The 25284-nt window shown below is 43.8% G+C and overlaps 1 protein-coding gene across 1 annotated transcript in view; it reads right to left on the bottom strand.

Moving 5' to 3' along the window:
- Positions 1 to 11337: 11337 nt before the first annotated feature.
- Positions 11338 to 25284, bottom strand: part of SLC6A7 (solute carrier family 6 (neurotransmitter transporter), member 7) — a 29631-nt gene continuing 15684 nt past the window's right edge. The window contains exons 7-14 of the mRNA XM_015426571.1: positions 20240 to 20343; positions 18181 to 18305; positions 17541 to 17653; positions 17131 to 17262; positions 16598 to 16697; positions 15762 to 15862; positions 15376 to 15543; positions 11338 to 11550 (exon numbers count right to left, since the gene is read on the bottom strand). Coding sequence (XP_015282057.1) covers positions 11338 to 11550; positions 15376 to 15543; positions 15762 to 15862; positions 16598 to 16697; positions 17131 to 17262; positions 17541 to 17653; positions 18181 to 18305; positions 20240 to 20343 — 1056 coding nt within the window. The remainder of the gene's footprint in view (positions 11551 to 15375; positions 15544 to 15761; positions 15863 to 16597; positions 16698 to 17130; positions 17263 to 17540; positions 17654 to 18180; positions 18306 to 20239; positions 20344 to 25284) is intronic.

The following is a 25284-nucleotide window of genomic DNA, read 5'->3' as shown; positions in this document are numbered from 1 at the left end:
GAGTTATCGGACTGAGAAGCAACTTCATTTGCCAAATCATTGTTGAAATGCAACCATGGGTTGGCTACGGATACAACCGTTCAGCAAAAATCAACGAAAGCATTCTGTGAGAATTAATTGGCTATATGGAATTTACAATAAAGAGTAATTGTTTTATTATTATTTTGAAGTTGTGTGCTATATATCCTTTACATCAGTAAAATTTATAATATAGTTACACACACACACACACACACACACACACACGCTCCTCACACCCAGAGAGCTGGTTGGGAAACATTTACTAGCACACCACTGCCCTCTCTCCTTCTCCACCTCCCTTTCTCTGTCAATCATCACCCTCTCTTTCTCACCCCTTTCCTTCTTTGACAATTCCCCCCAATCTATTTCTTACCCCCTCCCCCTCTCTGTCAGTCTCCCCTCATTGCACTTTCTCCTCTCTCCTCACCCTAACTTGACATCCTTTTTGGCCACCGGGGCATTTCCCAGGACTGCCCTTGCTCCAAGAGCCACAGGAGCAGCCCCTCCACCTCAGGAGCCGAGCTGTTGGTGGCAGGGCCCCCTGGAGCCACAGTGTCAGCAGTGAAGCCTTCCAGAGTCACTGCATCGGCAGAAGGCCCCTGGGGGGCCCTAGGAGCCAAAGTCTGGACTATGTGCATGCACAGATAGCGTTGTTGACTCTTGCCATGCTGACTACACAGTGCTTTTACCACAGAGAGATAGATAGCATTCCTGTCTGTGTTCACAGACAGTTGTGGCCGAGTGATTTCAGTTCAGTACCAGACATTATGGACATGTGCTACTGTAACCTCCCCCTCTCCCACAGTGAGCAGCACAGTAGGCCAATAGCCATTTCCTGTTTTATAAGCCATGTAACAGAAGAAACAAGCCATAAATGGAAAATCAGGTTTTAGCAATGTGAGATAGATGCGTGTCTCACTACCACCCACTGTCATTGCATCTAAGTACATTAAAGTGGGAGGGAGAAGAGCCACTGAATGCTGGAAAGGTTTCTTTACATTTATAGTCATTGGATAAGCTCCATGTCAGAAAGAGGCTCCAAAGAGATGAGAAGGCTTTATATAGCATTAACTTCTTTGTGTCCTACATTGTCCCTCTGAAGCTTAGCATGGCATTTAACTTTTTTAAAAACTCAGAGTCAAGGAAGGCAGGAGAGGGTGGGAATCAGCTGACATTATGAACCTACAGCTGTAGTCAATTAGATACTGTCAACATTGTTGTCCCATAAAGCAATCTGACAAATGGAATTTCTTCCCCACGGTAAACTTTGACATTTGGAAAAAACATTTCTATTATGGAATCGGAAATATGTATAAACACACATGCACACACTCATGTAGCTTGAATCTTGGGCAAAAAAGAGAGTCAAATTACTGATAAGGCAAACATTCTGAACTTTTTCAGGCAGGGCAAACAAAGGAACAAACCAAACCACCATTTTCACTGAGATTCACAATGTTGAAAGATTGTATCTGGCCATCAACACCTTGAGACACCAATAGGGAACTGAACTAGTTTTTGCTGTGTTTAGGCACAGAATGCAGTTTGCTGTATTTGTATGAGGCAAAATACGATGCTTGAAAATAGGGTTGTAAGAAGAAGAGGTTTTCAGTATTTGATTTCTAGAAAAAGAGATACTGGGGCTTATCTGTCTGGATGGTGCTAGCAATGGCGGCAGCGGCAGCAGCGACGGCGACAGCGGTGTGGCGGCGTGATGCGGCGATCCCTGGTGGCCGATGGAAACAATGGCACCCAGCACTCGGCGTCCGTCGACGGTGGAGGCTGAGTGACGGAGAAGCGCATGGCAGCGTGAGCAGCGGAGCCGGATACGGACAGAGCTGAGCCGGGGTTACCGCGGGCCGTGCGCCAGAAGATCAACGCCGGGAAGGACTGACCGCAGATGCACGCTGACCCAGTGGACCGCCGAGGAGAGCCGAGAACAGCGAACCCAACCGGGTGCTGGTAGGCAGCCCCACCCCTCGAAAAATGTGGCCATAGAATTAGGAGCAAAAATCTGCGCTTGCAGCACAACTGTAAACCGCTCTGAGACCTCTGGGTCTGAGCGGTATAGAAGCCGAATGTTAAATAAAAATAAATAAAATACCTCCCCCTGATCTGGAAAAAACCCCCCCCCAGTCTCTGACATGCTGGGTTTGTCTATAGTAAGTAGTGAAAAAATGCACTCTGAACCTATTCAAGGACACTTTAATGTACTCTTTTCCCCATTTATTCCATGTTCTGGCATAGAAAACAGGTATTATGACTAAGCTTTAGGGAACATGGGCATGAACCAATCCATATTTATATCCATGTACAAGAGAAGACCAACACAGAAAATTTACATCTTCTTTCTCTTAAATTCAGAAAATCAAATCCTGGACTTTTAACAAGCAGGCATATTTTTCTCTTATGATGACACCATTCTGAAGATCATGCCCCATCCCTTCTACAAAAGGTTTGATTTCCAGCCCTGTAATCTGTTCGAATAATAGCCTACATGGTTGACAGACTTTATCAGATTTTTCTGTGTGTCTGAACCATGTGTTCAGCTTCCTGAGAGGGAACTGAGAGACATGCATTTACATCCCTGAGAACTGAAAGAGAGTAGTAGTTTGAATAAATTTAGGTTGTGAATCTCCATCCTCAGATGATTAACACATAAAACTCTGGTTACCCCCTCAGAACACCTGCCTTGAAGTGGGAGGAGAAAGACATGGGGAAGAAATATTCGACAAAGTATTTATAAAAGCCCCATACCATCAACATTCAAATTGACATGTGTCCCACAACTAGCATTTCAAAGCTTCTTAGGCTCTGATCCCTCCCCCGGGGAAAGATGGGGCGGGGGACAGTGGCTACAATTCAATGACCTGATGAGAAAATGTGGCCTTCTCCCCTCCCCTCCTTATTTTATCAAAAGGAAACTTTGGCATTGCCCTGTTTGCAATACTGTGTCTTTATTTATTTAAAACACAGCTATTAAAATAATATAAATGAATAGGTTTATTCTGCATTGTTTGGATTCCTTCATGAGGGTACAGGATATGAATGTTTCAATACATAAATTACATATTTTCTCTTTCTTATAAAAAACATTTCTTAGCATCTAATTCTTGAATTTGTAACCAATTAGCTAATATGTACCACTAAGAACAGAGCAGCCGGGCTTTTCTGCAGCAGGTTACTGCTGGTGTTTTTAGGATAAGTGAGAATAATCATTTTCAAGCGTGTTAACTCTCATAAGGTAGTCCTAAGAACTAGTTCATAAACACACACACCCCTTGCAACATCCTGTGATGCCTTGCATATATAATGAGCCTTCACAGACATAACAATATAGCCAAAGCTTTTATTTTTCCTTACATCACCTCAGACACAGTGCTTTCCAATGGCTTCAGTTCACACATTCAGCTTCCAGTCATAAAAGGTATAGTAACCAACTGTGGAACAACCAAGTAAATGTATATGCGCCAGGACAAAGGAATGGGATAGGAAGAGAATGGGTACAGTTTACTGTAGACTTTGTTGGGCAGTGGGCATATACAGCAATCACTATAATAATTCACTCAATTCTGTGAATTTCTCAAAGAATGTATCAAAATGAGTCTGTCCATAGCTATTCTCTCAAGATTACAGTTGTTGTTTTAATTCAGGCCTAATTTGTTCTGGATAAATCCCATTATCCTGCTTTGTCCCCTTAAGGAGAATTACCTCTTCGCACTTCAGGATGTGTTAACCAGGGGTCATTTTGTAGAAAAAGAGCTAGGGGAACTCATTAGCATAACTCATTAGCATATGCCACACCCCCTGACATCACCGGAAATGTGTCATAAGGCCACACACCCCAAAGGTCCCAGCGGCCGGTGCCGGCCTTGCAGCTCCACTGCCGAGCCCCATGAGGGGCCCGGCGGTGGACCTGCAAGGCCGGCGGGAGTGCAAGGAAGCCCCGCAGGCAGGGGTGGGGAGAGGCAGGGAGGAAGCAACTTACCCTCCCTCTTCTCCTGCCTCCTCCTGGCTGAATGAGGGCCGGAAGCGGGGCGGCTGGAAGCAGGGGGTGGGGCTTCATCATGTGCCCTGCCCCCCACACCTCACCCGGGGGAACTGCGTTCCCCCACGTTCCCCCCCGAAATGACCTCTGGTGTTAACCAATAAAGACGTATTAATCCTTATTATGCTTCAACCATCTATTCGGATAATCTGAGGAATCAGACCCTTAGCTTTGTTTATCAGATTATTATCCTATGCTACTTGATGTATTTTTGTCCAGATTAATGAGACTTCCATGTTCTCAAAAGCAAAAGCCCACTTAAACTACAATTACCATTCCACATGTGTTTCTTTGTAATTATTGGAGTTGCATATGAGACAGCTTCAGTACGTAATTATGTTTATGTTGCCCTGAAACATGTAAAATAGGTCTCTCTGATGCTGATAGAAAACAGCAACTGACTTTGCTTCACAGCACTCCCAAGGCAAGCTAGGCTACATGTGCTATAGATAAAGCTCAACAGCAAAACAGCACATTTGAAAGCTACATACAACATAGTTCTTTGAGCATTGTTAATATATCCAGATAGGCACCCTTAAACATGTTGACATAACAGGTTTGCCAGCCAAGGGGTGGCAACCTGCAGGAGGCCTGGGGATGGGGGGATTCAAACTGCTGTGGCTCCAACAGTGTAATATCACTTTTGGTGAACGAACATCCTGGCTTTGGGGCAACACTCTAGGATTCCACTGAAACTCTATGGTTTTAGTTGTAGCAGGAGCTCTGATGAGCCTAACAAAACATGTCTATCAGTGCACATAATACTTCTTTTTAATTGGTTTCTAAGAGGGCATGAACATACATAAAACCTAAATTACCCTATTAACAAAAACTCTTCTCGTTTGTGCCATGATGGCAAGCTTGTTTATTGAATAGATAAGTTTTGGGTTAGAATCAGTAACTGTATGTTTCCCCTTATATTTGACTGATGTGCACCATTGCTGATGTGCACACATGCCCCTTTTAATGAGAAAACAATCCAATCAGGCTGGTGAAAGGCTTTCTCCTGATCTTTTTGGGAGATGAAGGCTGTAAAGGCAATGAGATATTGCAGATGTTCACACTCAAGGTCAATCAGGAGGAACTGGGTGACAAACTATTCCTGCTAATAGTGAAAAATCATATACTTTGGCTGCATTCAACCATCATGATAGACCGTGACCAAGAGGCTGCCACTGAACAAGTCATGTTTTGTTAATACAGACAATCAAAACAAAACATGATTAGAACAAACTGTGGTCAAACCAGCTACAGACTTGTTACAACTAACTGTGATTTTATCGAAACCCAATTCATAAATCATGATTTGCAGGGCTCTTTTTGTAGAAAAAGCCCAGCAGGAACTCATTAGCATAATAGGCCACACCCAACAGCAAAATTTATTAGCATATTAGGCCACACCCCTGACAGCACCGCTCATTAGCACATTAGGCCGCACCCCCATGTTACCAGAAGTGTGGTTATCCAGCCACACCCACCTTTTGCTTCTTATTCTGTTTACCTTGTTTGTTGTCAAAACCCAGGGCTTTTTTGGTAGCAGGAACTCCTTTGCATGTTAGGTCACACACCTCTAATGTAGCCAATCCTAATGAGTTCCTGCTATTAGGCGTGGCCTATTATGCTAATGAGCTCCTGCTGGGCGTGGCCAACTCAGGAGCCAGCCGGAACTCCGTTCCTGTGCATTCCTTTTTTTTTTCCTGCCCAAAAAGAGCCCTGATGATTTGCTGTGATGTCTGAGTGCAGTCTTCCTTTAAGGGAGGAGAAGGTAAAATATGACAAAAAAACATAACAGAATGTGCCTAACTCTGAAAAACCATGAAAGGTGACGTGGTAGGACTAAAAATGTGCTTCAGAATGGAACACATCTGTTCACACATGAACAGGAAAATGCAGGCGTGTTGAAATGAGTTTGTAAATCCACCTTTCTGCATGGCCATCGATCAAATTTAAAAATGCATACGTGAATTTCAAAAGGTGTTTCACATGAACAATGGCCAAAAGGTGTTTTGAGTGTTTTAAGTGCAGTGCATGAAATCTGGATGAGTCCTAATGTTAAAGGGTTTAAAGGAGAAAGCAAGGTTATTGCTTTTCAGTTTTAAGACCAGTGTTGCATCAAAACATAACACTTAGAGGACTGGATTTGCCTTATTTTAATATCAAACATAACACATGCGTGCACACGCACACACATATTCAAGAAAACATATCATAGGCTGGAATACATTATAAACATAGATAGGTGCAGCTGAGCTTCTTAAAAGGGGGGTGCCCTGCACCCTCCATATTCAGTACTAGATTCTGACACACAGACTGCCACACACATACAGAGAATAAGTCATTATCTTACCAAATTAGAGGAATTCCGGATTAGACTAGACAAAACTATTTTTTCCATTTACTTTACTTTTTAAGTAAATCAAAACTCTTCAGTCTCTAAAAGGGCTTTGATGGGAAGTGTCAATTCTCTGGTGACTTTCATTAGGGCTTGGAACTCTGCTAGATGTACATGTTTTGTGGCAGAGTCAAGAAGAAGAGCCCACATGGGAAATTTGTGCTTGCCCTAGAAAAATGTCTGGAGGCAGCTCATAGACAGCATATTTATGCGCCAGGCTGGAGCCAAGAGATTTCTTTCCCTCTTTTCTGCCAAATGTTTTAAAGCAAAATCTTAAAATATAGCTCAGTTTTGTTGTTGTTGTTCAGTCGCACAGTCGAGTCCGACTCCTTGCGACCCCATGGACCAGATCACGCCAGGCCTTCCTGTCTTCCGCCGTCCTCTGAAGTTGGCTCAATTTCATGTTCGTTGCATCTATGACACTGTCTAACCATCTCATCCTTTGCTGTCCCCGTCTTCTTTTACCTTCAATCTTTCCCAGCATCAGGGTCTTCTCCAGGGAGTGCTCCCTTCTCATTTGGTGGCCAAAGTATTTCAGCTTCAGTTTCATTATCTGGCCTTCCAGAGAACAGTCAATGTACTGCTTTTTCCCCTCTGACCTACTTGAACTGTACTTCCTGAGGCAGGAGGGTTGCAAGGTCCTCTCTGGCCACCAGTGAGGGATTGGGGTGTGTGTGTGTAGGGCTGACAGATCCAGGTTGAGAAACTCCAGGAGATTTGGGGATGGTGCCTAGGAAGGACAGGAACCTCAGTGGGGTACAGTGCCAGTCTACCTCCAAAGCATCCAATTTCTCCAGAGGAACTGATTTCTGTAGTCTGAAGATGAGCTGTAATTCCAGGGGATCCTCAGGTCCCACCTGGAGGCTGGCATCCCAAAGGGGCAGCCACACAGAAGACTCTTCAAAGTGGGTAAGCCACTGACTAGGGCCCTTTAGTTCAAGGGCAAACAGAGATGGTTATATCTTAAGAAAATCAAGCATTGTGAGGAGAAAAAAAATCTCTTTAGCTGCCCTTTTCATCATAATAAAGTCGAGAAAGAATCCCATCTACCTGTTTGATGGGCATAATTTGACATGCACATACACGCACACACCAGTATGTTTCAGCTTGGCTGATAAACAGCAAAGCCGTGTACAGATAATGGCCTCAAACTAAAGTCCTCTGCCCATTTTCTTTAAATGCAGCCACAGGAAATCATTCATTCTCTCAGTGAAACCAGACTTCTAAAATCCAGCATGGTAGCTTCTACAGATTCTTAAAGAATGGGATTTTTTTTGTCCATCAAGATAAAAATATAGTGTAATTTGTATAGTTTCATTAAATAGCTGCTTTTTCTACTCTCTTTTTTTAAAAAAAAAAAAACACCAAGGCTACTTACTAAAAATACCCCTGTTCTGATCAGCTGTGGATTTACTGTTTGGTGGAAAAGAGAACTCATCCAGTTATTATGAGCTCTCTCCCTTTATGTGAAGTGCCAGCAAGGCTAAAATAACCAGAATGTTAGCTCGGTCTCTTTGGTGCTTGCTATGTAGCCTGCTTATGCACCCGAGACCTTGAAACCATTTGATTCTCTCTCATGCTATTTGTACTCCAACTGAGTGGTATTGATGCAGTGTAGAATGTGGAAAGGAAACAGTCTGTAATCCTAAGCAAAGTTACACCCTTCTCAGCCCACTGATTTCAGTGGATTTGGCACAGTGTAACTCTGCTTAGGACTGGATCATAAATGCACCTTTTAGTCAGTGACAGTTTTACATTCACATCAGAACATGCTTTAAGCACAAGCCTATTTGGTCCTACCATGCGAAATTACCTGTCCATACGTTTCTGCAATAGGAAAACTGAAGAACATGTTGCAGTATAGGCCAGTTCATAGTAATCCAGTGTTCCTCAATTTGGTGCCCATAGGTGCTGTGGTGATGCATTTCTTTACACCCACTTCCCCTACGCATCTTCCATGCAAAGTAAAGAGCCAGTACTGCCTTTCCTCCACCTAACTGGAAAAGAGATGCTTCAGAACAGCCAAGCAGGCATCACCTTTGTGTTTGCAGAAAATGCAAACCGAGAAACAGCTGTCTCCATCATAAGAGGATGCTTGTCTTGGAACCTCCCAATATTTTGAGGTTGGCTCCATGGCAGTTTTTTTTTTATGGCGCCCACTCAATAATCTCAACATTCCAAAATGGCCCACAGGCTCAAGAAGGTTGGGGACCACTGAACTAACCCAGCCATGCATTCTTCATTTGTCCATTCTTTTCCTCCTCAGTGCATTTAAAGTGATGCCAGAATTTTATGCATATGGCCATACAAGTCTTAGTTTGGTTCATAGGATTGTTCCCCTCAAAATGGAGAGGACAAAGGATAGCACGAATTGCCAGTGTCCATGAAAATTTGTGCAACCCATTCCATACTTGCATGATAGAGGTGAGACCTTAGATGTGAGGGTGAAGCATGTCCATAAATAACTGGTAACTAACGGTTCATGTATTTTTGCAGTGAATTTTCAAATGAAGACAAACAATTGTACATTTTCCTGCTATATTTTAAAGTATTCCTAACTCGGATATGTTACTTGTCATGAATTTGGCTTACCACTCCATTCCTCTGGCCTACCTGCATTGATCCATGGGTCAAAAATGATTTTACTTTTTCTTGGATGAAAGAAGCAAATTTAGATTTATGGTATGACTAGGGTTGCCAACTCTGGGTTGGGAAATTCCTGGAGATCTGGAGCCTGAGGAGGGTGGGGCGTTTGGTGAGTGGAGGAGGCGGACCTCAGCAGAGTATAATTGTCGGAGTGAGCAACTCAGCATCCCTGGACTTTAAGTGTGTATAGGTTTTATTTCCTTGAATGAGATCCTTCTCTTTGTCTTAACCTGGGAGCTGCCCTCTGACCCTTCCTTTCTTGCTCACTTTGTCCTCTCATTCCCTCTACATGGCCTACCATGGAGACACCTGTCTCTGCAGGTCTCTCCTGTAGATACAATGTCCTCATACTCCCACACACATGATGCCGGACAAGCTGGCTATTTGTGATAGGGAAAATACTCTTTAGATTACGCTTCTTTCTCTCCTTTTGACTGCAACCTGAATGTGAACTGATCTACTTGAATAAATGTAAGTTTACCTTTTTTGCAATACACTTCTTGAGGGATTTATTTACTGCACTCAGTATTGTGCTTCTATGACTGGGCAAAACGCTGCTATATATTAACCAAACCTCCCAGTAATAATGCCATGGAGTGCAACATCCAAAGTAACCATTTTCTCTAGGGGAACAGATCTCTGTCCTCTGGAGATCACTTGTAATTCTGGAGACCTCCCGGCTCTACCTGGATGTTGGGAACCATAGCTATGACACACTTGGATTCCGATATTCCCAGAAACAATAAACCTCATGGGCTAATTTCCAAACAGCAAGCTTCCTAACATTAATGCTGGCAGTGTACAAAGTATGAACTTGGCTTCAAAAGATACAGATCTGAGGAAAATGGTCCTTTTGGAAAAGGAAATCTGCCTACAGATGGCAAACTTTGAAGACTGAAACTTTTAACAAATCTCCCTTATAAATAAAAGCCAAATGGTGGTGGCACTTCTCTAGAACATTCCACACGCTCCAAAATCAGTTCGCTCTCTGATCTGTCATTCAGAGGGTCTCCCTATCCACCGGCTGCTTTGCCTGAGTCCTGCCTCCAACATTCTAAATATTTTGCTAATCCTCTCCCCCCCATAGCCAGTCAGAACACAGAGGTTATTTGCATATGCAGCCTCATTGGCTTCTGCCTCAGAACACAGAGGTCGTTTGCATATGCGACTTGATTGGCTTTTGCCTCTAACATTCTAAACAGTTTTGCTGTTCTGAGGTAAAAAGTGTCCAATCTCCAGGTGAGGGCTGGAGATCACTCAGAATGACAACTACTTTCCAGATGGCAGAGATCAGTTCCCCTGGAGAAAATGGTGGGCTCTGTATCCTTATATGCTGCTGAGGTGGCCCCCATATGACAGCCAATGTGACATAGCAGTCAGGGCTTCAGAGCACGGGAGGGGCTGCAGGTGTGTGGGGGGTGGAAAGCTGAAGAGTGAGGGGGAAATAAAGGTTGATGATTGGCTGGGAAGGAGATAGGGTTGCCAACTCCAGGTGGGAAATTCCTGGAGATATGAGGGATGGAGCCTGGAGAGGGTGAGGTTTCAGGAGGCGTGGGACCTCGGACAGGTACAAAGCCATAGACTCCACCCTCCAAACCAACTATTCCCTTCTGGGGAACAATCATTGCCAATCTCCAGGTGAGGGCTGGAGATCACTCAAAATTATAACTGTTCTTTAGGTAGCAGAGATCAGTTCCTCTGGAGAAAATGGTGGACTCAGTGTCATTATACCCTGCGGAGGTCACCACAGCAAATTGACACTGAGTGTCCAAGGCCAGGGCACCCACCCAGAGCCTCTTTCTAAAGGTCGTTGTATTTATTTCCACAACGGGCCTTTTTCCTAGTACATATATAAATGTCAAATGCTAAAGAGGGTGATACATTAGAGCCATACTGGAGGAGGCTCACTTTTGTTTGGTGGGCTTTTATCTGGGGGAAACCAACAGAGATGTGGGAAGAAATGGGCAACATGGATGGGTCCAAGTAATGTCTACAAGACACTGGAGCATTAACACAGAGATTCATTGGACATTTTCTTGCCACATTGAACAGTAACCTCAACAATACTAGGATTCCCAGCAGAGTTCACGGCTGTGAGATGCTGAATGCTCAGCAGCATTTTAGCACATCTGGAAAGAGACTGTTGAGTGACCTGAAATGTCGAAGTGCAACTCTGTATGAAAGGTCATGGGTCTGCTCCCCATGTTCTCTTGACCTTCTACCTCAGAATTCACATCATGGACTCCTCTTCATCCTCTTCAATCTCTTTATCCACTTCCATGGCTGTGTTCTCATAGCTGGTTATTCCCCCATATTTTCGCATATGGACCATCAGAGGTTTAGGAGACTGGCTGCCTGCCAAGGTGGCCACATACATGCCAGTTCTATTTTCCTCCAGAGAAGGACCCCAGTCCATGGTTGACCTGCTAGCCTGATGTATTCTCTGCAAGGGAATGAGCAAACATTATAGACAGCTTGAAGGGGAGGGGAAATCAAGTGGCACTTCAGCAGCTGAAAACCCCAAATAAATATTTCCAGTTGCACAGTCATATATCCACTAAGCTGAATCCACTGGTTATTGCTTTCTGCCTTAGAAAACGGCTCACAAGGAAGAGGCCTGGATTCATCAAGGATTCCAGTCAATATAAAAACAGAGCATGTTGGCTATTTCACTCACATCAAGCCCCAAGAGAGGGAGCACCAACTAAAATTTTCTGGTAATTCAATATTAATGAAACCACTGGTGATCTACAGTAACCTCATTACTCCAGTTTTTATGTTATGTTGCTTTCCAAAAACCTGCTTCCTGTGGCCTCAGCCGTGTGATCAGCTATTGTTTTTGCTAAAACAAATGTGCCCGTTCTTCAATTCTGGCTCATGTAGAAACCTCAGAAAAGTGGCCTTTCTGTTACGACAGCATTTTCTCTCCAACTTGAAATCAAAACCCATATACAGTCTGCATCCATTTAAATATAAGGAGCAATATCATTTGTACTTTCTGTGTCCCCCCCCCCCCATCATGCAAATGAGTGCTGGACTTTGCTGTTTTCCTCAAATCATTGTTTTGATTCTAGATCTAAAGATTTCAAGTCTTGCAATGCACATATACACCACTAGAGGCCACTTTCTGTTGCTTGAAAACAGATTGAAATGTGCATTAACACTCTAGACGCCAGTGACTTATATTAACATAAAAGAAGGCTTTGCTTTGAAGGGTGTGCATCTGCCAAATCAGGATCACAAAGATTGGGTTGTGGTGGTGAATAATTAATGGGTTGCAAAAAAAGTCTTTTTACTTTCTACAGTTATCTCTGTGGTTATGAAATCCGCAGGCAAGGCTCCTACTCCCAAATGGCCAACAGAAATGGCAGTGACTACTAAGGTTGGGGCCAACACATCAGACAGACTGTGATCAAAGGGTCCCAAGAAGAACTGGAAATGAATCTTTCTTAATCCAGGTTTTAGTTATGCCAGGTGAACCCAAAAGACCAATTAGGGCTGCCAATTTCTATTTTCAAAATTCTCACCGCATCTGTTACTGTGCCTTTTAACTATCCAGAGGGCTTCCCTTGTGCCCCTAAGAAGGAAAAAGATGACACTGAACAGAAATTTTCCTTCATCATGAGAACCAACAGCTTAAAAACTGGCACTTGAAGCACAATGCCTCTGAGCATGATTAGAATTTTTCTCCTCTGATAGGAAGCATTGTTTAACAGACTGTAATTTAAAGCCCTGAAAAAAGCCCAAACTAGGCTGAGCTTGTCAGAACCTGGCTACTAAGGAGGGTTGGCCCTGGTTAGTACTGGGAGATTACCAAAGTAGTCCAGGATTGCTATGCAGACAGGCAATGGGAAGACATCTCTGCTCATCTCTTGCCTTAAGGACCCTTTGAAGGGGCACCAGAAGTCGATTGAGACTGGATGGCACTTAATTATTATTAAGGCCAGGTTCCCCCTAAGCTTGTGTGCAGATTGCACCCTCTGAAAGCTATCATTTTCAAAACTCCCCTTAGAAAAATAAGAAAATAATAACAAAAATATCAAACATGCATTTTTCTTTGTTTTATATCTCTAAGGAACATCTGAACCACTAGAACCAATGTTTTTTGTGTGTCTTGGCTGTAGAAGGCCTGCTTCCACACAACAGCAGTTCTCCCTGTAGCCTCATTATTGTTGCCAATGCAGAAATATTCTCAACAGTAATGGGATATCTACATGGCAGTTGTCCCTGTATTTTTTTTGCTTCAGTCCCACAGTCACCATCCCCACCCTCCCCCGTGCCACTAAAGGGGGAGTGGGCTTTTTAAAAATTGATAGTTGCTAAATTGTTATATACTAGTTCCTCTGAATTCCCAAGTTTAAACCACCCCAAAAAACCCTTACTTGAAAAAAGAAAGCTAGGATTCAGAGGATCTAAAAGATCATTAATAGAACATTATAATTGTATTTATTTATTTATTTATATCCCACCTTTCTGCCCTACCAGGGTCACCTGGGTGGCTATCTAAAGCATACCTGATAAAATATACCTCCCCTCAAACATACCCCATTAAAATAACTTTTAAAAGAATTTAAAATAGAGTTAAAATGCCCATTAAACAGTTAAAATGCATACAAAACATAAAACATTGGTTAGGAAGGAGGAATCATTGAAGGAATGCCAAATGAAACAAACAAATCTTCACCCGCTGGTGGAAGATGGTAACAGAAGGGGACAGATGAATCTCCCTGGGTAATTATAAAGAGCTTTGGTGCAAAGACCAAGAAGGCCCTAGGAACAATAGGGACTAGGCTCCTGGACTTTCCTTGGGGAACCAATAGGGACTTTGGTGGGAGGTTTAAACCCACCAATAGGATCTAGAGCAGGGGTCATTTTGTAGAAAAAGAGCTAGGGGGACTCATTAGCATAACTCATTAGCATATGTCACACCCCCTGACATCACCGGAAGTGTGTCCTCCCCACAGCCGGCGGCGACCTCCAGCGGGCACCAGCAGGGAGCTCCAGGCCCCGCCCTCCCGCACCTCTCCCGGGGGGATGGCGTCCCCCCGCGTCCCCCCCCCCAAATGACCCCTGATCTAGAGGGTTTCCCAGGTACTGTATATAGTTGGCCACCCGGCCGGTATTCTGTGTTCTAGTTGTGTACCAGTAAACCATGCTGATTACTACATCCATCTCTGTGGTTTCTACATGCGTCTAACCCACTACACAACAGCCTCCAAAGATGACAGGTTGGGCAGGTTCATAAAGGATTAGGCACACCTTCAGATACGTTGGTACCAACTATACATGGCTTTGAAGGTCAAGATCAGCGCCTTGAACTGTACCCAGAAACAAATTGGAAGCCAATATAGGTGGGCCAAGACTGGAGTGATATGGTCCCTCTGACCCACTCCAGCCAACATCCTGGCTGCAGCATTCTGCACCAACTGAAGTTTTCATCCGCAGCCCCACATACAGTGTGTTGCAGTAATCTAACCTAGATGTAACCAGGGCATTATAATGTTATTTCATTGTAGCAATCTAGCAATTTCCCATTTTTACAAAAACCATAAAGCACAAAAATGTCTGATGTTGGGGGAGGGGGTGACAACAGATGGCTGAGGCAAGGAAAATGGCACTGGACCTGCCAAAATGTATACCTCCCTGCCCACATGGTGTGCAAAAGACACTTCAGCTGCAATCTTTCCAAAAAGATATTATCACACCAGGCCTGGGAACCTTTGCAGTACAGTAGGGGAAACCCTGGAAAGTAGATAATTAGGGGATCACATTGTGGATGCTCCCCCCCCCCCAATCTAGTTCAGATTGGATGCCAAACCAAAGCAAAATTTCCACGTAGAAGCAGCTGGTGCTAGCCGCAGTAAACACATGAATAATGAAAGGGAAATACATGTCTTCAAGAAGGAACACTTGTGGGGAGCTATGATTTGATCAGCTGCATGTTCTTAGCATATGTCACTGTGTACTGGGAGATGCGGATCTCTCTTTCATACTTGATGTACGTGTCTTTCCGGCAACATTAGTATACCCCCAGCAAACATTACTGTCACTTAAAGTACAAGAAAGTGATCACATATGTTGCAGAAACCAACAAGAATTCATTTGTCTTATCTTTGTCCCAGGAGAAAGCAAAGAAAAATGTCCTAAAGGTAGAAAATCACATTTGGAGGATCAGTACAGAAGCTGCTAAAATGCAGAAAGGGTGAGAGGAAGGATACAGGACAGAATGACATCTTCGACAGTAGTCTGCTGAATCTCTGCTGCTTACCTGCCAGAGTGTCCCTTCCTCTTGAAGCACAGCAAAAACCATCCCCAGGGGAATCATCAGGCAGGAGAAGACCCCCATCAAGATGCCTAGGACCTCGGCCCAGTATGGGAACTGGTAGGTTCCGTACACTGAGGGCTGGTACTTGATTATGCTGTAAACTAGTAGAGCCTGAAAGAAGAGCAGAAAACACATTTGCACATGTGCACCATTTCCCTTTCACCCTTTTCTGTTTTGTGTTTAATACTACTGTGATCAGTCAGCTCTAGGGGATTGTGCCCTACAGATTTAGCCTTCGTCCTACAGGAAGTAAGATGAGACTGTAGGAATCAGATGGGAAAAAGACACGTGGAACCCGAAAAACGACTTAGAAAAACATGTACACCTACCATCATTGTTATTGGGGACAGGAACAACCAGCAACCTCTAAAATATATCCCAGGTTTGAAGCCCAACATCATGTGAATATCCCGGCAAAACCTCTTTATGCCTACAGAAAAAAGAACAATGTGTAAGAAATAGGTCAGCACATCAGCTGCTCAATACAAGCTTTTGTTTCTTAGGGTGCATATAGGTGTTAGTGACCCCCATCCCACCTCACCAACAAAGCATGAGTTGCGACACAGTTGTATTCACTGAGCTGAGTCTGTCTCGCCTCTTTCGGATAGTTCAAGTGGGCTGTCTTCCTTTACATTTTTTTTTAAAAACAGTGCACATATGTTTATCAGATTAAACAATCTTTAAAAGTACGTGTAGAATTTTTTTTCCCCCTTAGGAAGAACTGTACATCATGTGAACCCCCACCTGCACTCCAAAGTGGTAGAGTTAAGGAAGAGATTTATTGCCTCATTGAGGATTAGTTCAGCATGCCAATGGCAAATTAACTGAGGTGGGTTTAAGTGCATACAAAGGCTGTGTAAAACATCTTTTTACTGTACCTAGGGGACACAATCCATTTAACATAAAGACACAATCCTTCTAACTTTACTTTTTCTCCAGATACTTTGACCTGATGTAGAACAAACACAAAGCCCCGAAACACTTTGAATAGCACAAAAACATGGATGGTGCAATAAAATATACTGTTTCAACCAATCCCATGTGCATCTTGAGAAAGTTTAATACATCATGGACACTGTAAGTCTGTACTTCTTTGGGTCCTCCATCTCACTTTTAAGAATGACACAGCACCACAACATACAACAATCCACATCTTTTGCCTTACCATAGACACGCGTAACTGCCAAGCAGGTAGTAATGACTACAACCATGAGTCCAAAACCAGCACTGTAGTCATCCAGCAGAACTAGCCAATACATCCCACCCTGGAGAGAAGAGACAATGGCCAAGTTCAGACTGGCAGTTTGCCCCAATATAGGCATGAGCCAGAAACATTTCACAAACTGATTAAAGGGGCCGTTCACATAGGCACATCTATCAGGTGTTCCCCAGCCATACTCAACCCGTCTTGTAACGTTTCCCTCCTGAGTTTAAAAGATACCAGGTGAAAGTGGTATCAAACCCTGGAAAGCGCTATTATCCTGTCTCCATCCCACTTCCTGGAAGTGTGAACGTGAAAAGCCGCGATCTGGTAGGGATGCGCTTATGCCGCTTACAGCCGCGCCTCCGGGCCAACAGTGTGAACGCTCCCTTGCGCCTCCTCCCCGGTATGCTCCTGCATCAGTCGGTGCAGTGTGACTGGGAAAACCCGGAACAGTTTGTTCTGGGTCTTTTTTGCCATGACGCCCTCCCGCTTACCTCTGTTGTCAGAATGAGTCCCATGAGGAACATCACAACACATATGATGGCTGAGAAAAAAGCCTTCTTTGGTCGCAGATAATATGGGAATTCATCTGTCACGGCAGTAACAATGGTCTCTAGAAAGGCAAACTGCATGCAAATAATAACAGAAGTTACAGGGGGCATTCATTTGAAGTAGGGTTGGGAACCTCGGGGCGAGACTGGGAGATATCCCAGAATTACAATAGATTTGGAAACTAAAATGGTTGCTTTGGAGGGTGGGCTCTGTAGCATTATACCACACTGATGCCCCTCCTCTCTCCAAATGCTACCCTCCCCAAATCTCCAGGAATTAAAACCCAGAGCTGGCCACTCCGGTTTGATGTAACACATTTCAAGTGATCCCTCAAAGTAAATGACATCCTTACCTGGCTGTCCAGGCCCAGAGTTAACAGCATGAAGAAAAAAAGGAAAGACCAGAAAGGAGAAAGAGGAAGCATTGTCATGGCCTGTGGGTACACCACAAATGCCAAACCTGGACCTAGAAAACAGGCAAAGAATAAGGAGATCAAGAGGAGTGGGAGTAAACAGCTGCAGCCAAGGAGAGGCAATGCAAGATTGGACCAGAAGCTTGGGAGCAGTTTAGAAAAAGAGCAAGCTCAGAAGAAGAAAGATCCTTTCAGAACAGAATGGTTTAGGCATAATTGGAGGGAGGATACAGAGGGTTGCCAGCCTCCAGGTGGGGCCTGGAGATCTCCCGCTTTTACAACTGATCTCCAGCTGACAGATCAACTCCCCCGGAGAAAATGGCTACTTTGAAGGGTGGACTCTATGGCATTGTGCCATGCTGAGGTTCCTCTCCTCCCCGAACCCCACCCTCTCTTGGATCCACCCCCAAAGTCTCCAGGTATTGTCCAAATCCAGGACTGGCAACCCTAGATACAGTAGTGGGTCTGATGATGGACAGAGGCACATTACCTGCCTGAAATATAAAGAAGGAGTGAAGCAATACACACATGGCACATACAGTTACACAAAGGAGGGAAGGAAGGTGTTTGGAGGCCTTACCTGCTTTGGCCACTTTGTCAACAGGGACACCAAGTTCTTGGGACATATAGCCCAAAACTGAGAAGATGGCAAAGCCAGCCAAGATACTGGTGATAGCATTGCCCAAGGTGACTATGAATGTATCCCTGTAGAATAAAACATGCAGGACCTGAATTTGTTAATCTCCAGCATGGTGAAAAGGCAATGAGACTCTGACGTACCACAGAACATCTAGAAAGGCATACAGAAATAAAGAATGACTGTCCAGAACCAAAATGGTCTATATAGTTTTCATGATAGCTATCTATACTGTTTGTGAATATTCCTGCCCTAATTAAACTTGGACTGCTATGCTGGACTTAGATAGAGATATCAACAGTAGGGATGGGCATGAACCGAGAAACAAACTGCAGTTTGAGCATGAACCAGGCCAGTTCGTGGTTCGTTTCAAATGAGTTCATTTGGTTGCATTGTTCCTGGATCCAAAAATGAATTGTCTTTTTTCCTGTGGAAGTTCATTTGTTTCATTAGAGCAGTTCATTCTCCAGACAGCCTGGTACCAATTCAATCTATCCTTAGGCAACACTGGGGATGGACTTGTGGAGAGCCCTAGAAACACCCATAGCAGTTGTTCATAGCTCTGGGAACCAACCATGGAGCTCCCATTCTGCTCTATGGGATCAGATTGTACATATATATACCACACCCTGACTCAGCTGCCTTCACTTTGCAGCAGGAAGAGAGAGGAGTTAGGAAGACTTGCTTGCTGCATGGCTGATTTAAGAGGAGGCTACAGCTGAACTTTCATGGGGGAGCCGTTTCGGCGGGAGGGCGGGGTAAAAGTCTAATAAATAAATAAATAAATAAATAAATACCTGCTTTGGGGGGTTATAACTCAGACATCCCAAATCCAATCCTTACCAAACTTGGAGGGCAGGTAGTGGAGAGTGTGCTGAAGACTGCCTGTCCTGAACCCATGAACCAAATGAACCATGAAGTGGTTCAGGAAATGGGAAAATTTCATGAAAGTTTATGGTTCGTGTAATCAAATGAACCACTATGAACCACCATTTTCCTGATTCGTGCTCATGCCTAACAGAGTTTCTGCCCACAGAGGAACCAGGAATGTGAATTTGGTGAATGAAGAGAATTGGAAACAGATCTCATGTGGCATCTATGTACTAGCTGGATCTAAGCCCCATGATGAATGATTTTCTGGGAATTCATGAATAGAGAGAAGCCATCAGTGTGAAAATAATGCCAGATTTCAACTCAACTGGTGTGTGCATATGTGAGAGGTTTTTCTGAGTTGGGGGGGCGAATGCTAAGATTCCTTACTCCTAGTATTTCTACATTTAAAGGAAACATGCTCAGCATTAACATGTTGGTTACTGGCATTTGATAGGTACTATTAGTTATTTAGGCAAAATTCAGTCTTCTCACCAAGGCCATTTGTTACTCAACAGACATTGCCATGAGAAAGTGGAGCTAGAGGAAGCAAGAATGTACCCAGAGAAGTCCCTCTTTACTGAATATATAATTGTCTCTGTTCTAGTCTTTCCTCTTCCAGTTTGGTGTAGTGGTTAAGTGTGTGGACTCTAATCTGGGAGAACCAGGTTTGATTCCCACTCCTCCACTTGCACCTGCTGATGTGATTTTGGGTCAGTCACAAGCTCTGGCACAGCTGTTCTTGAAAGAGTAGTTTGTGTCAGAGTCCTCTCAGCCCCAAGTACCTCACAGGGTGTCTGTTGTGGGGAGGGGAAGGGAAAGGAGTTTGTAAGCCGCTCTGAGACTCCCTTGGGTAGTGAAGGGCGGGGTATAAATCCAATCTCTTCTTCTTCTTCTTCTCTTCTTATTCATTTTACAAAATTTGCGTTTTTATTTGCCTATTCACAGTTTCACTTTGTCTGTTTCTTCCTCCTCCTACACATACATAACTCTTGTTTAAAATAAATATTGTTACATTTTGCTGCACTATGCAGCTTCTGTTCTGGGGGAAAAGGAATATCACCGAAAACACAGATCAGTAACCATCTCTCTGGGTTCCACATCCATAAAATGTTATACTGAAAACATGTACCTGTAAATATTCTGGTGGAAGGTGTTATATGAAGCAAAGGTAAGCAGTCCCCCAAATCCCACCCCAAGAGAGTAGAAGATCTGCAAAGCTGCTTCAATCCACACCTGAAATGAAGTTGAGAAAAAGGTAGAAAGAAAGTCTGCTGACATTCGGGAAATTCAAGATTCTGCTGTGAAGATGGAAGTAACAGGTAGCCTTAAGAACATAATAGCATAAGAGAAGCCATGTTGGATCAGGCCAATGTCTCATCCAGTCCAGTACCCTGTGTCACACACTGGCCAAAACCCAGGTGCCATCAGAAGATCCATCAGCAGGGCCAGAACTCCAAAAGCCCCAAAGCACCTTCTCTAGTTCACATATGCCAGACTGTGCTCCTGCTGTCACAGATGAAAATCTGGATCCCTAATTTGCACCACTGAATGATCCCTGACTACTAAGCAACACGGAGAGACTCAATAATTGGACTGAAATTAATGGAAATTATTTGTTAGGCCCAGTGCATAAAACAGCAAGTAAAATAATACCAAAGCAATAAATTCTTCAAATAAAACATAATACAGGATACAAAAGTACATAAAACATGTGCTTTGGGAAACTAGAAAAACTTATAGTGCATTTTAGGCAATGCAACTAAAAAACATAGATAAATGAAGTCATTAAGTAAATAAAAGAAATGATTACATAGCCACAAGACATGCAAGCACCTAACTTCCCAATCACCTCCAGTGCTGCCCATCTAGTTGCAAACTATGACAAATTTACCCTGGCCCCGGTCACATGGGGGAAATTGACGCGGCCAAAGTGCAGCTTTTTAGAACCGCACCAAAAGAGACATGCGGCGGCGGGATCAGACAGATCCCCTGAGCCGCCGCACAGTTACTCCCCGGCATGATCAGATGCCGGGGGGGAGCCACGGGAGGGAGGATGAGGCAGCTGGCTGCGCATGTGTGCGCATGCGCAGTTCGGCCGGGAGCCTCGAATTCTCCTGAAGACGGGTGCGCCGGCAATCCCATGGCTGCACTTGCTGCGGTGTTTCAGGTTGGTGTTACTATTTCCTAGGGGTTTTTTTAATGCGTGTTTTCGGCCTGAAGGGACGGATCGGGGACAGGTGTGCGCCACTTCCCAGATGTTGCGGTGTGATCGCGCCCATTTGCTGTGCCCCCGATCCATCCCTCTTGGGGGCCAAAACCTCCCATGTGACCAGGGCCCCTGTGTACTTCTATCTTATTCTAAAGCAGTTTGTATAGCTACCGGTACCTTTTAATCTTCCATAGTTCTTAGATAGAATCCCACCAGCAGGAGAACCTCCAAAAAAATCCCTCAAAAGGAAAACCAAGGAGGAAAAGGGAAATAAAATCACATTTATAAAGAGAATGAAGAAGACAAATAAAGAAGCAAAGCAATAAAGAAAGAAGCAGAGATGGCCCCAGTGGCTTTAGCTGATTACCCCTGTCTGAATGTAGACAAAGGCCATGATTCTTTGTTGCTCCTACTGAATTTGATACAGTAGATCATGCCATCCTGTTGAGGTGTTTGGACGCAGAAGTAAGGTTTAAATAGTTCCTCATGGATAAGACTCTAAGGGTTGCTGTTGGAGACCAGTTATCTTTTGTGTGGGAGTTGTCCTGTTGTAGGGTTGCCAAATGGGGCCAGGGGGCGGGGAATCCCCCGCTGGTTGGGGCCGGCGCCGGGGGGGGGGGGGCCACAGCCATTTGAGGGGAAAACTCTATGTTTTCCCCTCAAATGGCCGTGGCCCCTCCCCCCAGCGTGCGACGTCACATCCGGGTGACGCACACGCGGTGTGCGCGTGCGCGCACACACCCCGGACGCCAGCCGGGAGCCCCCCGCTCCCGTCCAAAAACAATTTGGCAACCCTATCCTGTAGGGAGTTGTCTATGGAGCACAATCTTATCCTCCATGTTATTCAACCTCTGTGTACAAGCCTTTAGAAGAAATAATTCATAGCTTTGGAACTGGAAGTCATCAATACGCTGATGACACCTAGCTCTGTATCTAAATCCAAATCCAAATAGTGTATCCAAATCCCCTGGCAATACAGTAGAGGTCTTGAGCTACTGCCTGCCAGCTATGGTTAAATGGCTGAAAATGAACAAATTGCAACTGAATCCAGACAAGACAGAATGCTGGTTGGGAAGCCTGAGGTCTTGAAGAATGTTGTGCTTCCCAGTTTTTTAAGTTTAAATTTTATTAAATAATAACATTCCAATAACAAAGTGGTTCAATGATTACAATTACAGTCAGTATAACATATGTGTAACAAAGTATTATTATTCGAACTTATCGCAGAAGGAAAGTGTTTTGATGAGTACAATCAGGATGGAGACTCTAGTTAGTTAAATGCACAGCAGATTCTGGTAATATGAGTTGTTGGGAACTATGCCACCCTCTGCTAAGTATTTCACTACAGGGAACCATACCGCTTGAAATGTCTTGTGATAATTCTCAGAATTAGTTCTCATAGAGTTGGCTGTAATACGACTATAAACAAAATGTTCCCATAACTTATTTTGCCATAGTGAGATTGTTGGGCTTTTCTTATCCTTCCAATTTTGCACTATGGAAATTCTTGCTATTGCAGTGCTTCCCAGTTTTGATGGGGCTCACTGACCCTTGCTCACTCAGTTAAGAGCCTAGGAGTTATACATCCAGCATTCCTACTGGAGAAGCAAGTTGATGCAGCCACCCAAAAGTGCTTTTTCCAACTTAGATGGCCCCCTACCTTGACTTGGTTGACCAGGCCAGCTGGATCCATGCTATTGTAACTTCAAGGCTAGGCTATTGTAATGTGCTTTACATAGGTCTCCTCTCAAAATTAACTGGGATAATCCATTGGGTGCAGAAAGCTACAGCTTGGTTATTATCAAGAGCTAGGCAGAGCATGCATTATTACACGAGTTCTGCAATCACTCAATTGACTGCCTATCAGTTACCAAACTCAATTCAAGTATTAGATATCATGTACAAAGCTCTCCATGGCCTTAGACCCTAATATCTACATGACTGCCTCTCCACCTATACCCCACCATTACAACTTTGCATATCTTTGAGCAGAGCCTTCGACAGGTGCCATCTTGCAGATGGGCAAGATACAACAACTGCCCATGCACACGCCTTGCCTTTAATGGCCCCCACCCTGTGAAATGGCCTGCCTGAGGAGGTCAGAAAGGCTTCCACCTTCCTGGCATTTTGAAAACCTTGTAGAACAGAATTGTTCAAGAGGGCATTTTTATAAAGAAAATGGGGCTACATCATAACAGACTGGGCCAGAAAAATGCACTGTGTTTCTACTGATGTAATACTATGGTCTGTATTGTTTAAATTGCTGTGTTTAATATTTATGCTGTGTTCAGATGACAGATCCATTTCAAATTTCTGCAATTCCTAGGCCTATAGTATTGCTTGGTGGATGTATCATCCTTTTGATTGCATTGATTTACATTGGGTAAAGGGCAATGAGTCTCAGTGAGAAAGGAAGATTATAAATAACGTAAATAAATAAAATAAATAGGGTGATAAAAAGCAGCAGGAAAATAAAGGGGGGGAAAGGAAAATCAGGACTTGGTGGAAGATAAAATAAGGTCTGAGATCTTAAGAGAAGAAAACCTGTCTATGGCATGTCCTACCTGGTCTTTCACAGCCCTGTTCACTTCCGTTCTTAGGAGATGTGACAAAATTTCTCTGCTTGTCAAAATGCATTATCCAATTATTTTCTTCTCAGTGATGAATGTGACTGGTGTCTTCCAAGAAAACCCCTTTCCATGTCCATTACAGTCTCATCAAATGAACCCTCATAATTGCCCACCATGTCTTCATCACAGCTCACAAGGCTATTTGGTTTACCATACAATCATCTCTGCTGCTCTTCAACTTTTTTTATCAGTTATACAGCAAAAACATGATATATCTGTCTTCTCATTAAATAAACTTGAATTATCATTGTCAGATGGCGAGATCTCCAAGCTCCTGATGTCACATGGTTAGGCTGCTCCTGCTTACAAAATACTCTTTTTGTCCATCATAGCTGGGCTAACAACAGACCAAACTCAAAGAGCTCTTCATAATAATCAGACTGGATTTCTTCAGGATCCAGGTTAGCAGCACCAATGGCAGCTCCTAGCTCCTAACGGTGGCTTCCCTTGCAGACAATGCTCTGTTCCTAACTTTTGATTAGAAAGGAGAACATTGCCAAAGCATCACACTGGTTATTCTCTTTAAATTCCCTCTCCTGAAATTAAGTGATTCTGGTTCACTCTGAAAGTGCCCAATGTGAAAAAGGGTAAAACTGAATCCCTTAGGAATGGTCCATTGACACTCTACCAGCCAATAATAACAATAATAACAGAGCCAGCTATGGTGTAGTGATTAAGAGCGGGGAACTCTAATCTGGGAGAACCAGGTTTGATTACCCACTTCTCCACATGAAGTCAGCTGGGTGACCTTGGGTCAGTCATAAGTTCTCTCAGAGCTGTTCTCTGAAGAGCAATTCTCTCAGAGCTCTCTCAGCTCCACCTACCTCACAGGGTGTCTGCTGTGGGGAGCGGGAAGCGAAGGGGATTCCAAGTGAAGGGTGGGGTATAAATCCACTTCTTCATCTTCTGTATAGTCTTTACAATCTTCTTCTTCACAATCTTCTTCTCCCAGTGTCCACTAACTTAGGTGTGTGTGGGGGGAATAGAACAGTTCCTTGCTAACTCTGCAATCCCAAGCAGAGCTACACGTCCTAAGAACATCAATGGTCTTACATGGGTGTAACCTTGCTTAGGATGGCACTGCAAGTCTGGGCTTTCTTTTAGCGCTGTGCATTCATTTCTACACTAAGGACAAAATGAACCTAATTAATTCTGTAGATTCACTTATGTAATGAAAATGTATGGAAATAACAATGAATGTGCAAATGTCATTTATTTCATTCATTTCCTGGTATACTGCTTCTAATTGCCCATAAAAGGGAACATTTCTCCCATCTGTTTGAAATTTGGCAGAGATTATCACTTCTGAAAGACATGCACCCTCTAAGAATTTCA

This window comes from Gekko japonicus, unplaced genomic scaffold (assembly GCF_001447785.1).
Source record: "Gekko japonicus isolate JY-2015 unplaced genomic scaffold, Gekko_japonicus_V1.1 scaffold1447, whole genome shotgun sequence".
Taxonomy (NCBI): domain Eukaryota; kingdom Metazoa; phylum Chordata; class Lepidosauria; order Squamata; family Gekkonidae; genus Gekko; species Gekko japonicus.
This window is presented reverse-complemented; position numbering and strand designations above follow the sequence as displayed.